The sequence below is a fragment of the Rattus rattus genome, chromosome 7 (assembly GCF_011064425.1).
Source record: "Rattus rattus isolate New Zealand chromosome 7, Rrattus_CSIRO_v1, whole genome shotgun sequence".
NCBI classification, from domain to species: domain Eukaryota; kingdom Metazoa; phylum Chordata; class Mammalia; order Rodentia; family Muridae; genus Rattus; species Rattus rattus.
In genome coordinates, this window is record NC_046160.1 from 86,272,106 (window position 1) to 86,286,588 (window position 14,483).

General features: G+C 45.6%; 1 protein-coding gene across 2 annotated transcripts in view; it reads right to left on the bottom strand.

Annotated features, from left to right (window-relative positions):
* Positions 1-14,483, bottom strand: part of Rtn1 (reticulon 1) — a 204,224-nt gene that overhangs the window by 13,891 nt on the left and 175,850 nt on the right. Inside the window, exons 1-2 of one of the 2 annotated variants that reach the window (XM_032907924.1) lie at positions 14,308-14,477; positions 676-883 (exon numbers count right to left, since the gene is read on the bottom strand). In XM_032907924.1, coding sequence (XP_032763815.1) covers positions 676-883; positions 14,308-14,368 — 269 coding nt within the window. In that variant the 5' untranslated portion in view covers positions 14,369-14,477. Of the gene's footprint in view, positions 1-675; positions 884-14,307; positions 14,478-14,483 lie in introns of those variants that run through there. The other variant, XM_032907922.1, reaches the window with a different exon arrangement.

The following is a 14,483-nucleotide window of genomic DNA, read 5'->3' on the forward strand; positions in this document are numbered from 1 at the left end:
CGCCCTGTCCTCACACTGTGGTGTTTACTGGCCATGTGACCTTGACTGTGCCATCTCACTTCTTGGAACCCCAGTGTTTCCAGCTGTAAACAGGGATCACGGTGCCTGCCCTGCCTTCCTTATGAAGGTGGATGGATTAAGCAGTCCTTGAAATTCTCTCTTTAAGTGAAAAGAGAAAAGAAAATAAAAAACACAAGATTGGGAAAGATGGCTCAGAGTTGAGAGCACTGGTTGCTCTTTCCGAGGACCTGGGCTCCATTCCCAGCACCTACATGGTGGCTATAACCATTTATAGCCCTTGTTCTAGAGGATCCAACAGATACTCACATGGTACACACACATGCAAGTGAAACATTTTACACACAGAAAGTAAAATAAATCTAAAAAAAAATTTTTTTTTAAAAAGCATTACACATAGATAATGGGTGATTATTTTTGGAATGCAGTAGTGTTTTGATAAGAATGACTTTGTTACAGAACCTACCAGCAACCTTAGGTAGTAAAACTGGGGGTTCTGGAAAAGTCTAGGAGGTTTCTGGAGTTGCAGCGAACCATGCCCCAGTTTCCTGTGAGCTAGCAATAAGACAGGGGGTGGGGTGGGGGTGGAGCAGGAGGCGGGGATCGGGGTTGGGGCCAGAGAGGCAGGGTGAGGGCTAGCCAGACTGGGCCACTCACTTGAAAGGGTGACCCTCATCTGTTTTCTGCACAGCTTGTAGAACGGACTTGTAGATGCGGAAGCTGATGGTGGCAGAGAGGGCAGCCAGGGCCAGGTAGGCGACGACGCTCACAACGCTGAACTGGGTCAGGGAGAAGAGCAGCAGCAGGAAGCTCCCGAACACAATCCCCGTCTGCTTGATGTCCCGCCAGTACAGAAGGTCAATAGCTGTGGAAGGGAACACAGACACATAGCACGTGACTCTGGCAGGACCCAGGCAAGCGAGGGGTATTTTGCTGCTGCTGCGTGGGCTGCAGTCTCCCACCTGGCGTTTGGATCTCTAGAGGGCAGTGAGGAGAGAGATGGCGGCACCATTTGGATTTGGAAGACTCCCCAGTGCCGAGAATAGTTCACAGATTCGCAGCCACGGCCCCAGTGGGCAAGCACATCGCGATGGTGCATCGCTATGCTTCCCTCTGATCACTCTGATTATAAGCATAACTGGATGCTCTGTTGTCAATATCTGGTCTCAACAGAGGCCAGCAGAGGCACAGATTAGCTGCCACTCAGAACGGGCAGCAAGGAAGTAGACTTTGGAAAGGAGGCTGGTGCCTTTGGAAGGAAAGTAGGGGTGACCTCAGCCAATACCACATGCCCATGAACAAAATCAGTTTTCTTCCAAAATCCAGGAGATGCTGAGGTATACGGCTGTGTAACAAGCCCTGACTTGTCTCAGGGGGCTGCAATGCAAGAGGCTCCTTCTTCCAGCCTCATGGGTCCCCAGCAGTGTGACACCAGAGAGAAAATGCCCTCCTTATCAAACAACTTGTAACTTCACTGCGGTCCCTCGATGGCTTCAACACACAGTTGCCAGCAGACAGTCATTTGTTTGAAAACAGAGCGAGTCCCTTTCTCTTATGACACTTCTCTGATACAAGTTGACATTTGCAGACCTGGGGGTTGCACCCAGGGCCTCTCAGGTGTGAGCGAGGCATTTAACCTAACCACTGAGCTATCTCTTAGACCTCTTTAATTTTTTATTTTATTATAATTAAAGGACTGTGCCACCAGCCCCACTGGGATTAAACTTCTGTGGTGGTTGGAATGAGAAAGGCCATCCTAAGTTCATACATTTGGACCCTTGGTTCCTAGTGGTGGAACTGTTTGGGGAGCATTAGGAGGTGTGGCCTTCTTAGAGGAAGTGTGTCACTGTGGGCCGGTTTTGAGGTTTCAAAAGCCCACACCTTTCCCAGTGTCTCCTCCTTTGCCTCCTACTTATGGATAAGGATGTAGCCCTTAGCTACTGCTCCAGCACCATCCCTGCCTTCAGCCATGCTCCCCACCATGACAGTCATGGACAGTAACGCCCTGGAGCCATGAGCATCGTGTGAGTCTAAATGCGAAATCTATTTATGTTTCATATATAACATGTACACAGTGTGAAGGTCATTTTAGACAGGAAAGCATTTTTGTGTGGGCTACAGAGTTTCATGGTGTGGAATTTACCACCTGTAGCATATCCTGAGTTGTGTATGTTGGAGACGATCAACCTGTGCCATGCCTGCTGACGATCAAGGGCTAATGAGGTGACATGGGAACATTGTACGGCAGAGAGCTAAACCCTCCTCCCAGCAGACTTGTCTCAGGGGGCTGCAAGGGAGGAGGCTCCTTCCTCCAGCCTCACGGGTCCCCAGCAATGGGACACCGGAGAGAAAATGCCCTCCTTATCAATTGACTTGAACCATCCCTGTGGTCCCTGGATGGGTTCAACACACAGTTGTCAGCAGACAACCATTGTTTGAAAACAGAGCGAGTCCCTTTCTCTTATGACACTTCTCTGATATAAGAGGCAGAGGATATAAGAGGAAAAGCTCAAAAGCATGTTTGGGGAGGAAACACGGATTTTTATTTTCCTTTTAGAAGTAAGGTCAGGGCCCCAAGTCCACACCAGAAGCCCTTACTGTGCTAAAGCCTCTTTCTACCTAATCACCTGTCACACTGATTGATTATTAGAAATAATAATAATAATATTTAATATTAATAGACTTTTGCCTCAATGTCTATATCATCATTGTCTTCATGTTTTAAATGCCAGGATGCCAGAACCAGACACATGAAAAGATTTGCTTTTCCTTAACGATGTGGAGGGGAACACAGACACCACAGCGCTCACATGATCCACCTAAATAACTTTCCTTTCAGAAGAGGGCCAAAGTACAATGTTTTTAGGTGCAGAAGACCTCTGGGAAGAAATGCTCTGTGAAATCCTGCAGCCCTGAAAACAGGTGACAGAGTGGGAGAGGCCAAGATCTCCACATGGCCGGGCTCCTCTTGGCAGGCCTAGAGGCAATAGGGCCAAGGAGGCCTGGGTGGAGTCTAAACCAGCCAGGCTGAAGGCCTGAGAGTGGGGGGGAGCCTCCAACAGCTCCATTCATTGAGCTAGTGCCCCACTGAGGAAGAACCAAACACCAGGCTTTGTGTTGGGAGACAGGGCCACCTGAAGTGTGAAAATGGAGGTTTTACAGTTACAAATACAGTTACAAAAGAGTGAATAATCTCTTGAAGGGTTGGCAGCACAGTATCATGGGGCAGGCACGGTGATAAGGACACCTTGTAAGGAAGCCTGAGTTCCCCTGGAGGACTGGGAGAGAGCTGGGGATGGTGGCTCACACAACCCTGTGGTTAGTGAAGGAGTATGAGAAGCTCTGCAAGAAGAAAGAGATGGGATTTGCCACTTCGATTTGAATCCCCACTGAATTCGCTAAACACTTGTCAGTATAGGTTCCCCCCTAGAAAAGCCTTCTATACCTTTGGCTACCTGTTCAACAGAGCCAAGAGAGGCTGCACCCACTCTGGGGCAGTCCTGGAGGAATCTGTAGGCAGAGAGGTTAACTGAGTCCACGTGTTTGGTGACCAGCCAGTTGCTCTGCCCCTCCATTTAAGATGATAAGAAGCTTCTATTTAGGTACTAAAGCAGAACCACTTCATGATTAAATTTGATACTTTCTCTCAAACAAAACAGTTTTTTCACTTTCCGATAAATGATGCCTCAATTCATGCAAAATTTATTTTGGGCCACATGATTATATTTTAAACAGATTTAACAAGTGGCTATTTAGATGGGTTGTTTTTCTTTCAGTGGAATAAAGTCCTTATCATATCTCTTGATCACTGGTTTTCTAATAAGCACAGGAATCAAGCAAAATGTTCTTTCTGCATTTTACAGGATGCAAAGGTCTAGCAGGGAAGACTGGACAGTCTCTTGAACAAACCTAACATAAGGTCAGTTCTGTCTGTGTTGCAGGAGGAGCTCCAAGTGGAGTCTGAGATTGTGGTAGTCCTGGAGTAGATGAAGGAAAAAGTGTGTGTGTGTGTGCTTCATGAATTTGGGGCACAGTTTGTTATAGGCGTGGGGTGGATAAAGGGAACTTTATGCAGGATTAGAGTTAATGAGAGAGGAGACTCTGCAGGGAGAAGGGAGGAGTTACAGATGAGAGCACCATTTTAAAACCCAGTGAGAGAGAGAGGTGAGCATCACTAATAAAAAAAGGAATATTAAGATGATGCTTCTTTAAGCCCCTAAGTCTGACGCAAGATCTGGAGGTAGAGCTGCAGCCTTGGGCATGATGAGACCGGAATCACAGAAAAATATGATAATCGTACGCAAAACTAATTGTTTTTTAAAAGCTTGAAAGTTTTACGGTTCTGTCACAGTGGCCTCAGGTTAACATGGCATTTGATGTCATATATGCAGAGTTATTCAGGTGTCTGTCTACACACAGCAGGTAGTTGGAAACTTGATAAGCCGGCAGAACTGAAATTTGATAAATAGAATAGACCATTTGACATAGTGTGCATTGGGAATAGAACAAAAGAGTTGAGGGCCTGGGAGTGGTGGAAATCTCTGAGAAGTAGGAGGCTAAGGGACTCAAAAGGATGAAGCAATATGGCAGAAGTGCGGCTACAAAGAGTCAAGAGTCCTGGGGACTGGAAGAGGTAGACAGCACTGTAGATTTCAGTGTCTGTGAAGACAGAAGCTTCTGGGCATTCCCTGGGAACTAGGGAAGATCCATGAAGGGAGTGAGGACTGGGAAAAAGCTTCTGGGTCTGGAGGCTAGAAGGTCGTGTGGTGCTGTGAAGGGGTCTGGGCAGGAGCAGCCGGGCAGAGTAGTAAGGGGCTAGGGAAGTAGAAATCCAGACGAACAGAGAGCATGGCCTTCCAAGCAGTGGGGGCCATGTGCACTGCTCAGCCTTCTGATTGAGAAAGAGCTGGGATTCTAGTAAAATGGATGGGCAAAGAAACAACAGGTGGTGGAACAAGGACTCAGGGAAGATGGGATGAATTAGCCATCACCTTTCTTCTCAAGGAAAGAAAGGGACAAGAGACTTTTGGAAAAGAAGCAGAAACTTTAAATGTGTTCTACATGTGGCTGACATGATATTTCCATTGGATGGTTCTGCTATATAGCAAGGACTCCAAAAGGGATGAATAAAAAGATTGACAAAGGGTAGAGGGCCTTTCACTAACAGCAAGGACTCTGGTTGATGCGGGCAACAGGGTTCCATTTGAGGTGCTATGGTCAGAAGTTACAGGGCTGACCCTGTTTTTCATACAGTACACAGGGAGGACACTGAAACTCTAGCGGTCAGAATTGAACGTGGTCATAGCTGGGGTCCAGGCTTACAGCTGGAGACAGGTGGACTGGGAGAATAGCAGTGGCCATGTAAGGCCAGAGTGAGGCCAATGGTTCTGTTTTTGGAGGATGGCGGAGATGATGGGTGGGTGGCAATGAAGCTGAATCTCAGAAGAGAACGCCCATGCTCTATTTTCCAAATGCCAACTTTGCAGATTCGATTTTTGAGGGGAATGATGTGAATTTCTTAGCAAGCTTCATAGAATCTGCTATGGCTTTAATATAGCTTTTTCCCCCTGAGATTCACTTTAGAACTGAATCCCCATTGTGAAGTTTAAGAGGGTAAAAAACTTAATCCAACTATGGGATTTAGAAGTGGAGGAATAGAGAAGGGATTAGGATAAAATTAAATAAGCCCTCAGAGGGGAGCCACCAGTGGCTTTATGAGACAGGAGAGACCAGGGCACACATGCACCAGTATGTCTCCTTTCTCGTCGCCAACACCCTTGTAGCACCTCAGGGCTCTGCCAGCAAGAAGGCCATTGGTAGGTCAGGACCTTGATCAACTGTGACCTGTAGAACTGTATGCCCACATAAGCTTTCCTTTACAAGTTACCGGGACCGTGCTCCTGGGTTATGAACAGCACAAAGGAGAGTATGCCACAGTGGGTCCAGATTTGTTGGTCCTTGAATAAAGTTCCCCTAGCAATCCTACAACTGAAGTGACCTCAAGTTCCTTGGGTACAGCAAAGCAGAGATAGTTTCCCTCTTTTAATATTCGCGTGCAGAAAAATGGATGGGGGAGTTAAACAGTGGAGCACACATTCTCTAAGCATGCTCACAAGGACAGGGACGTGACTACGTCACTTTGACAATTCTAATAATTAAGGCTACTTTACTGAAAACCAGGAGGCAACACACCGGATTTGAAAGGACGACTCAGTGGGTTCTGTCGTCAGTTTGATAAAGGGCTAGGCTTGGTAGTCACATTTTCTGCCTTATACCACAGGCATGGTGGTGCACAGCCACCAGGGACTAAGAACCAATGCTGTCAAAGATGAAACAAAAGATCTGAAGAATCTCAATAGCAAACATCAAACCGGTGAGCCAATACCTTCCAGAATCTCACAAAAACCAAACCAAAACCTGGAAAGACAGTGAGAGTAGCGTCCCATGATTACAGTGATGGGAACTTAAACTCGATGTCAGTTTTTCTTGAGTGGAAGCCCTTTACTGTGGTCTAAATACTTTTGGCTTGGAAATATTTTAGATGCACACAGTTTTATGATCCCAATAGTGGCTGTGGTATTCAGAAAGTTTATTAAAAATGTATAAGCAAAGAAAACAGTAGTGCAACCATCCATATTTTATTTATAAATCAGAATGTGGCATAAGTAAATATAAAATGGCAATAAATTAAATAATTGCCTGCACCATTGATCCATTTCTGTAGCCAAGGCTGACCTTGAACTCACTAAGTAGGCAAGGCTGGCCTTGGATGCCTCCCAATGCATACACCATCATCCCCAGCTGCCACCGCAGTCCAGAAAAGATCATGGGCACCATTGAATCACAAGCCAGTGCTACTTTATATAAGGCCAACTAGAAGTGTGAGAAAGAAACATTGTAGAAGCATCAGTATTTCAAACAGAATCGCTAACAAAAATCTGATATTGATGGTTACCAACTACCTCATGAAAGCTGGCGGAAGGCTACACAAGCCTAGGTTCCCTCCAAGCCAGTGTTCAAAGAAATGATGGGAGAGCCAGTCTCTGACTAATGTTCATGAGGCCAGCAATATATCACCATTGAGTGCTAGCACAGAGACACTAAATAACTTCCCCCCTCAATCCCTCCACTTCACTTTAAACAGGAGAATCGTAATAGAAGAGTGGCTGAGTACTTAACACTCAAACTCAGACCTTCAAAGGTGACGCCTTTTAGTGGAATAAACAGTGAATTTCACACAGTGGAACTCCAGGAGCCCCTAGCCCAGCTGGGAAGCTGCTGGCAGAACTCCTGATACCTTTCTTCATTCCACCTAAGCAAAGCCAAGCTAGCTGTCAAGAAAAAATGCCAACACATTTCTAGATGTTTCAGTAACCCTGTGGATGATCTGAAAGGGAAGGTATGGGAAACTCAGCACTTCCTACACATGGTCAAAGGGCCCAGCATTTAATCCACTCTAAATGAACTTTGGAGGAACAATGGAAAATAAAGGCTTTCATTGTCAAAGCCACAGCCAACAGCAATGTCTGGTACCGTCTTCCGTGGATGAAGACGGCTATAGTATGATTCCCACTTGCTGCTTCTTGGCTTGGGAGGAAGGAACTACTAGACGTTTAAGAAGGTCCTACCATTTCCCTGAGGGTGATCTTGACTCTTGTCTGCTAGCTGGAATCAGTACTTCCTGTCTCACCTTCCTATGGGGGAGCTTGATCCAGGACAACTAGGTCCAGGGTTTCCAGGAAGGGACCTGGCCAGAAAGTGAAGCCCTGTGGGATGCACACATTAAAACAAGCCAGCCAGCGTCACTTCCTTCTATATTAGTCAAGTCAAGGCCTCACTGGCAAGAGTCTCCCGCAAACTGTGATACGGGAGGCGAAGACTGCATGAAGGAGGCATGATGGCTGAGGTGGTAGGAGGAGGCTCTGAGGCTCAGACTACTGAGCCTCTTTCGACTTTTTGACCAGATCAAAATGGAAAACTTTGTTCATCCGGTATGCTGCTCATCAACCACAATTAGTCACAAGATCTTAAAGCTATTCCACCAAAAAGACAGCAGAAACTATTCCTTGAACTAAAACTAAAAAGCATGAAGAGGGATTATTTCTCATCATATTTGGTCCCATTTGTTAAATTACTGTGCTCATATTTTACCTCTCTCCTTCAAGAATCTATTCACCAAACTACAGAGCCGTAACCCTCGAATCTGGTGACAGCTGACACTTGATTGATGCTAGCTGTTGCCTACTCAGATAATATCTTTATTTATTTTGTTTATTTTGAGATATGCTATTACTTTGGTTGGCCTAGAATTCACTATGGAGCCATGGTAGCCTCAAAGTCATGGAACTTCTCCTGCCTCCATGCTGAGTGCTAGGATTGTAGGTGTGAGCCATGGTGTTGGGCCCAGAATACATGTTTTAGGGAATCATTAGCATCAAGTTTTCAGCCTTGTTTTGGGAGTTGAATTAGAAGGAAGCCATGTTTTCCAAAATGGCTGCTGGAGTTTCAAAGTAGCTTCAAGAAGAATGGTATGAAAGTCCAGGTGGGGGGCAAAGGCATGCGTCCTGGAGGCTGGGAGAGGGGGAACTGTGGTTCATGCGTGCGTGCACATGCGTGTGTGTGTGTGTGTGTGTGTGTGTGTGTGTGTGTGTGTGTAACTGTCTTTTTCAAGGGGACGATATCCTGGAAACCATACACTCAAGGTCTTATGCTTTTTTTTTTCCTTGCTGGGTTCTGTGGATTTTAAAATTTAATATTATAAACTAATTTAAAACATTACTCCACACTTGTGTACCAAGAAAGACGTTCTAAAATAAAGAAGACCCGATACCAGGCCCTCTATTATGTACACTCTTCATGCCTCAGGCATAGCCAGGGCTGCCATTTTTAATGGAGTAAGCAGTAACTCAGGAAAATCTGAGAAATAGAACAGACAAGAAGACAAAGAGATCAGCATTTCCGTCAAAAAATCTTATCCATTTAAAATAATTAATTTTCCCATCTGGGAAGCTTAAACTGAAACATGATTTAAAAAGATTCTAACTTGTAAATATTTATCATGGTATTATTCATAATTTTAGGAATAGCTCGTGCTGTAAAAGAACATATATCTGAAGTTCCTAATTCTTTCAGTCCCGTGTCAGTTTCTTACGTCAAATCATTTTAAATTGTTTTTGAGCTGGGCATGGTGGCATACACCTTTGATCCGAGCACTCAGGAAGAGGATGGATATGTGAGTTGGAGGCCATCTTGGTCTGAAAAGCAAGTTCCAGGACAGACAGGCCTACACAGAGAAACCCTATCTCAGACAAAAAATATTTTTGAGATCTCTATATTTCATTTTGTAAAACCCCCTTTTCTCTGTATGCCTAGCCTTTACTTCATGTTTACGATGTACATACCTGCAGGCATTTGCAGAGGCAGCTAAACAGCTACATCAGACAATACGCAGCAAGCATTCACACTGATTAACTCTGGGAGGTAGGAATTGGGGGATTTGAGGCTTTTATTGAAGTCTTTTGGCAAAAGTAAAAATTCATAGTGTACGTGCATCTCTGTCAAAGAAAGAAACAAGAGCCAATTCTGTCTCAAACCCTACCTCCTTACAAAGTTTCTCTTGACAATGATGGGATACTGTAAAAAAGAGAACATCTGTTTTTCAGTGGATCCGACTGCCTGGATAATACACATTTGAAATATTATCTGAGTACCTAGAGTGTTCCTTCACTAAGGAGCGTCTCAGCGCCAACCCAGCAGTGCCCATGGGATCTCATTAGAAGCTGCCCCAGGGAGGAGTTTGCTGTACAGTGCTGTGCTGTAGTATTTGGCACATGCTAATAATGAGTCTAAGTACAAAGCTGCCTTCAGACCGGCCTGCCTCTATATATAAATGCAAAACTGTCTCCTATTGATGTGTGTGCAGGTGTGGGTGCTTACATGTGCACAGGTGCCTGCATGTGTGTCCTGGTGTGGAGGCTGGAGCGCGATCTCTGGTCTCGCTCCCTCGGCACCGGCCATCTCATTTTTTTTCCTTTTCTTTTCTTTTTTTTTTTTTTTTCGGGGCTGGGGACCGAACCCAGGGCTTTGGGCTTCCTAGGCAAGCGCTCTACCACTGAGCTAAATCCCTAACCCCCATCTCATTTTTTTGAGACAAGGTCTTTCACTGGGAACTGCAGTTCACTGAGTAGGTTGGTCTGGCTGGCCAGTAATCTTTGGGGACCCGCTTGTCTCCGCCTCCCCAACGCTGGGGTTACGAGCTGACACTGAGCTTTTTAACATAACTTGGGAGATCATTCTTGCTTATGCTCATGCTTACGGCAGCAGCAAACACCTTATCAGTTATTTCTCCAGCCTTTAAATGCAATTTAAAGAAATGACTTTCAGTTTCTCTGGCTACAATATGTGTCTGCCTGTATTGTGGGATGCTTGGGTCTTTAATAAAGGTTTTGGCTACCAACATTTAGATCGGACAATCCTGAAGCATTTCCATAGAGCACTGTAGGCCACCCCAGAGCATTCAAAATGACTTCACTTTGAAAGAATAACTAAATACGTCATTTAAAAGGTTCCATGCTGGTGGAGCCATCGCACAACAAAGGAGGTGAGCCTTTGCACCAAGGCACATGACAGATCGCCAAAACACCACGCCACTACAGGTGCTACCCATTCGATGTGTTGAACACAGTGAAGTCTAGAGCGGGGAGATGGGCAGGGGTCTTCAGAGTGCAGGCAGATTCCACGGGCGAGTGTTATTCGTTAGTCTCTGTCTCCCTGGCATGGGATCATTGGGATTTAAGTCATGTGGTTAAATACCAATATAAGGCAAATTACTGATCCCCTCAGTCTTAAGGCCTGAATTCCCTGCTCAACACAAAGAGAGGAGTGTCATGGAGGCTTAGGACCAAGTGGTACAGCCACTGACAAGTTGCTAACATTTATAAGAATATAGACGGGTCCGTCTGTGATAGTGGGGACAATGATATGAGCGGAGCACGGGCCCCGTGTGACTGCTGGATGTCGCTCTGTCTGTGAGGAAGGGCCCATGTGAATCTCAGCGAGGTGGACGGCAGCTCACCTTCTGCCACTCAGCATCCGTGAGGGGGCGGCGAGTGTTGGGAGGTGAAGTGCTTGGATGACAGACAGAGAGAGCCCCCTTAATATTGAATTTACTGCTTCTCATGGGATCCTGGGTAAGCTTGATTTAACTTCTTAGAGTCTCCCACTGTCCAAGAGTCAACCAGAAATCTGAAGGAGGATGCTTGGCAAAATGGAAACGTGTGCCTATGAGGTCTGCTCACCGTTAGACAGGCAGCTCGTCTGTACATAAATCAGGGAGGAAAGCATGCTCTACCTCACAGGCAGACGGCAGATCAGTGGGAAGCGTGGCTCGGCTGCCACCAGCTGTGCACCTGACAGAAGCCTCATCTATCACCTCCAAGATGAAAATGTGAAAACCCTCACACCCGGGGCTTGAGACGATCTGACCAAATCAGTAAAACAGCCTCATACACATCGAGATTGTTGGAAATTATAAGATTAGCTCTGTTAGGAAACTGAACCTAAATCCTGTAAAGTTTAGATTTTTAAATTTTTTGTTTGTTTTTATTTTGTTTTGTATTTTGAGATAGGGTCTCACGGGCTAGCCTTGACCTCACTGTGTGAGCATGGCTTCCTTGAACCCCTGTCTCTATAATTCCTAATGCTGGGATGGCAATGTCTGACGTAGCCTCTTTCTGTAAGCACTGTTGCTGTTTGTGACACAGTCCAGGGCGAGCTTTACACTATCGTCTTCGTGTTTCTATCTCTTCACTGATGGCATTATAGGCGTGAGCTGCCATTCATGGCTGTCTTTCACTGCCATCATATATGCCATACACAGACAGACAGACAGACACACACACACAGACACACACAACTCATGCATTCTAGTTTTATAATACTTTTCAGTGAAATAATTCAGTAGTGTAATTCATAGATGAAAATTATTGTAAGGATACAGAGGGAAATTGTAATGATGCAGAGGAAGCCTTAAAGATCATGTGTTTCCTGTCTAGGCAAAGCTTCTCTCGACATTTCCAGAGGACATCTGGACATTTTCAGCAGTGTCTACTCACTTCTACCCATAGTGGCAGCTGCTCCTAGGTCACACTTGTGCCATTTGTATACTAAGTTCTGCTGGCCTAAGAGTTGGGCACACTAAGAATTACAGTACACCAGTGGCTTCAACCCCACATACACATTATGCTCAGCTCTAGGGGTGGGGCCCAGCATCCTTTGTGAAGTATCTCGGTGCAGCTGGGGATTAGAAGAATTTGCTTTAAATGATAGGGAACTGGAGTGAAGATGTGTTTAGAATCTACTGTGGCTTAGTCTATGATGAAAGTTCCCACGGGGGAGCCAACAAAGGAGTAATTCATTCTTAGCGCCACGGCTGTTTGGTGTCGCTGAACTCTCTATCTAGCCATTAGTCAATTTTCAAGTTAATGGCTTTGTTCTATTTGAGGAAAGGAAATCAATGAATCTAATGACAATCAAAGGTCACTGGGAATAAAGACTCTTCGGTAACTCAGAATTAATCTCCACGAGTAGCTGTATGGTTGGAAAGAGACACAATTGCCTTCAGAGGTCAAGTTATTGGATTTTATGCCGATTCCTGATTATTAAAAAATCCATCTTAAAATTTAAAGTAAGCCCTTTAATTTAAATGCAAAACCCTTGGGGCTGTGCTGCTATAACATTCTCTACAAATGAAACACACCACCTGCCATCTTTCCACGTCTACCTCTGTTAAAAATAGAAGACACTCGGAGTCAAACCCTAATTACCAGTCTTCCCATCCATACACTTGGTATCCTGTGTCGGCACAGTTGTAGAGGGTGTGCATCCAGCTGATGGATCTGAGCACATGCTCCCCGAAGGAAATGACACAATGCATCCTCACAGCCCCTGCTCCTGTTCAATGTGTGCTATTCCGTGTGGCTGCCATCATTTTCTGAAACTGCACCCCCCGACTGCGTATTTCTTATTTATTGGCGTTTAAATTTATGGCCCACCTATTTCCTTTTGACAGTCATATTTCTAATAGCCCCACAGGATTTGAAGTAGACGACTGTACTTCATGCCACCGACATTCAGTTCAACAAACAAGAGCCAAGCTACCGTGCATTTAATTCTGAGATTTGCGTTTTTTGTCTTTTCTGAAGAAAAAGGAAAAGAAAAAACCCTACACAACTATTAAAGATGAAAGGAACATTTTTTTTCCGACTAAAAGAAGAAGAAGAAGAAAAGAGAAACGAAGAAAGAAGAAAGATATAAAAAGCCACCACTCTTGAGTGCTCTTGGTCCCCAAGGATGCTGCAAACCCTTGCAGGTTCCATCAACGTGCCTTCTTCAGGACCGAATTTGTTAAATAGCAAAAGGCATTGGATCTGACCAACCCCTGACTTCACCCCATACAACTCATTCTTGTAAATTCTTCCTCCTTCTCATGCATGGTGAGCAAGGTGAGGGAGAAAATCTTAATGTAACAAAGGAGAGACCGATGTGTGAGACAGGAGGCTGAATAAAAATGGCTGAAAAGCAAGCAAGGCTGGAGGGCGGCCACACCCAGTGCTAATATGGACCGTTTCTAAACAGATCTGTTAGACCCCAGGGCAGCCGCCACCGCTTTGTTACTCCCCTCCATTTATTTCACTGAAAGCCATTGTTAATAAATAAATGGTATAGGATATTCCAATGACAGTCGCAAACACAGAAATATTTCAAAGTGATCCACCCTAATAAGTGGCTACGCCATCACAGTTTCAGGATTTGGAGAGCTAGTCTGCATTTCCAGCTTCCTTTGTGTGAGCACAAATAACGAGCCTGGAATGGGTGTGTCCCTCCTCAGGATGCCCTCTCGGTTAATGGCTCTGATCTCAACCTTTGGGCAGAAATAAATGCACTGGGATACAGAAAAAATAAGGAAGCACTTTAGCTCCGCGGCTGAGAGATTAAACAAGTCCTGAATGATCAGGCCAGGAAAGCTCCCCGAGGAGGCAAATGATGCATTATTTACAATACCACAATACACAAGAAAACAAAGGGGTGAACTGGGAGGGGGTAAAGGCAGGGAGGGGGGGCAAATACCATACATGTCGATTTTGCAAGAACAGGTTTACTCCCCCCCGCAGAAAGCTCCTGGGTGTAAAGCATGCATAGGTCCCACAGGTGAAATGATGCACAATGGCCGTGTCCACATCGCGGTTCCGCGTGCGCCGCAGGCATGCACTACCGAAATAAAGAGAATACCCTGACTTTTCCAGTTGCTCCACACACAGTCCATCTTGGTGGAATCGGCAGTGGCCTGCATGGTGCGGGCTTGGCGGGCTCGCCGTGGCTCTCCTCCAGGCGCTGAGCTTGCACTCTGCGTCGCTGCCCGGCTGCGGCGGCGGTGGGCTCTGGTGGCCACGCGGCTGCAGACTGAA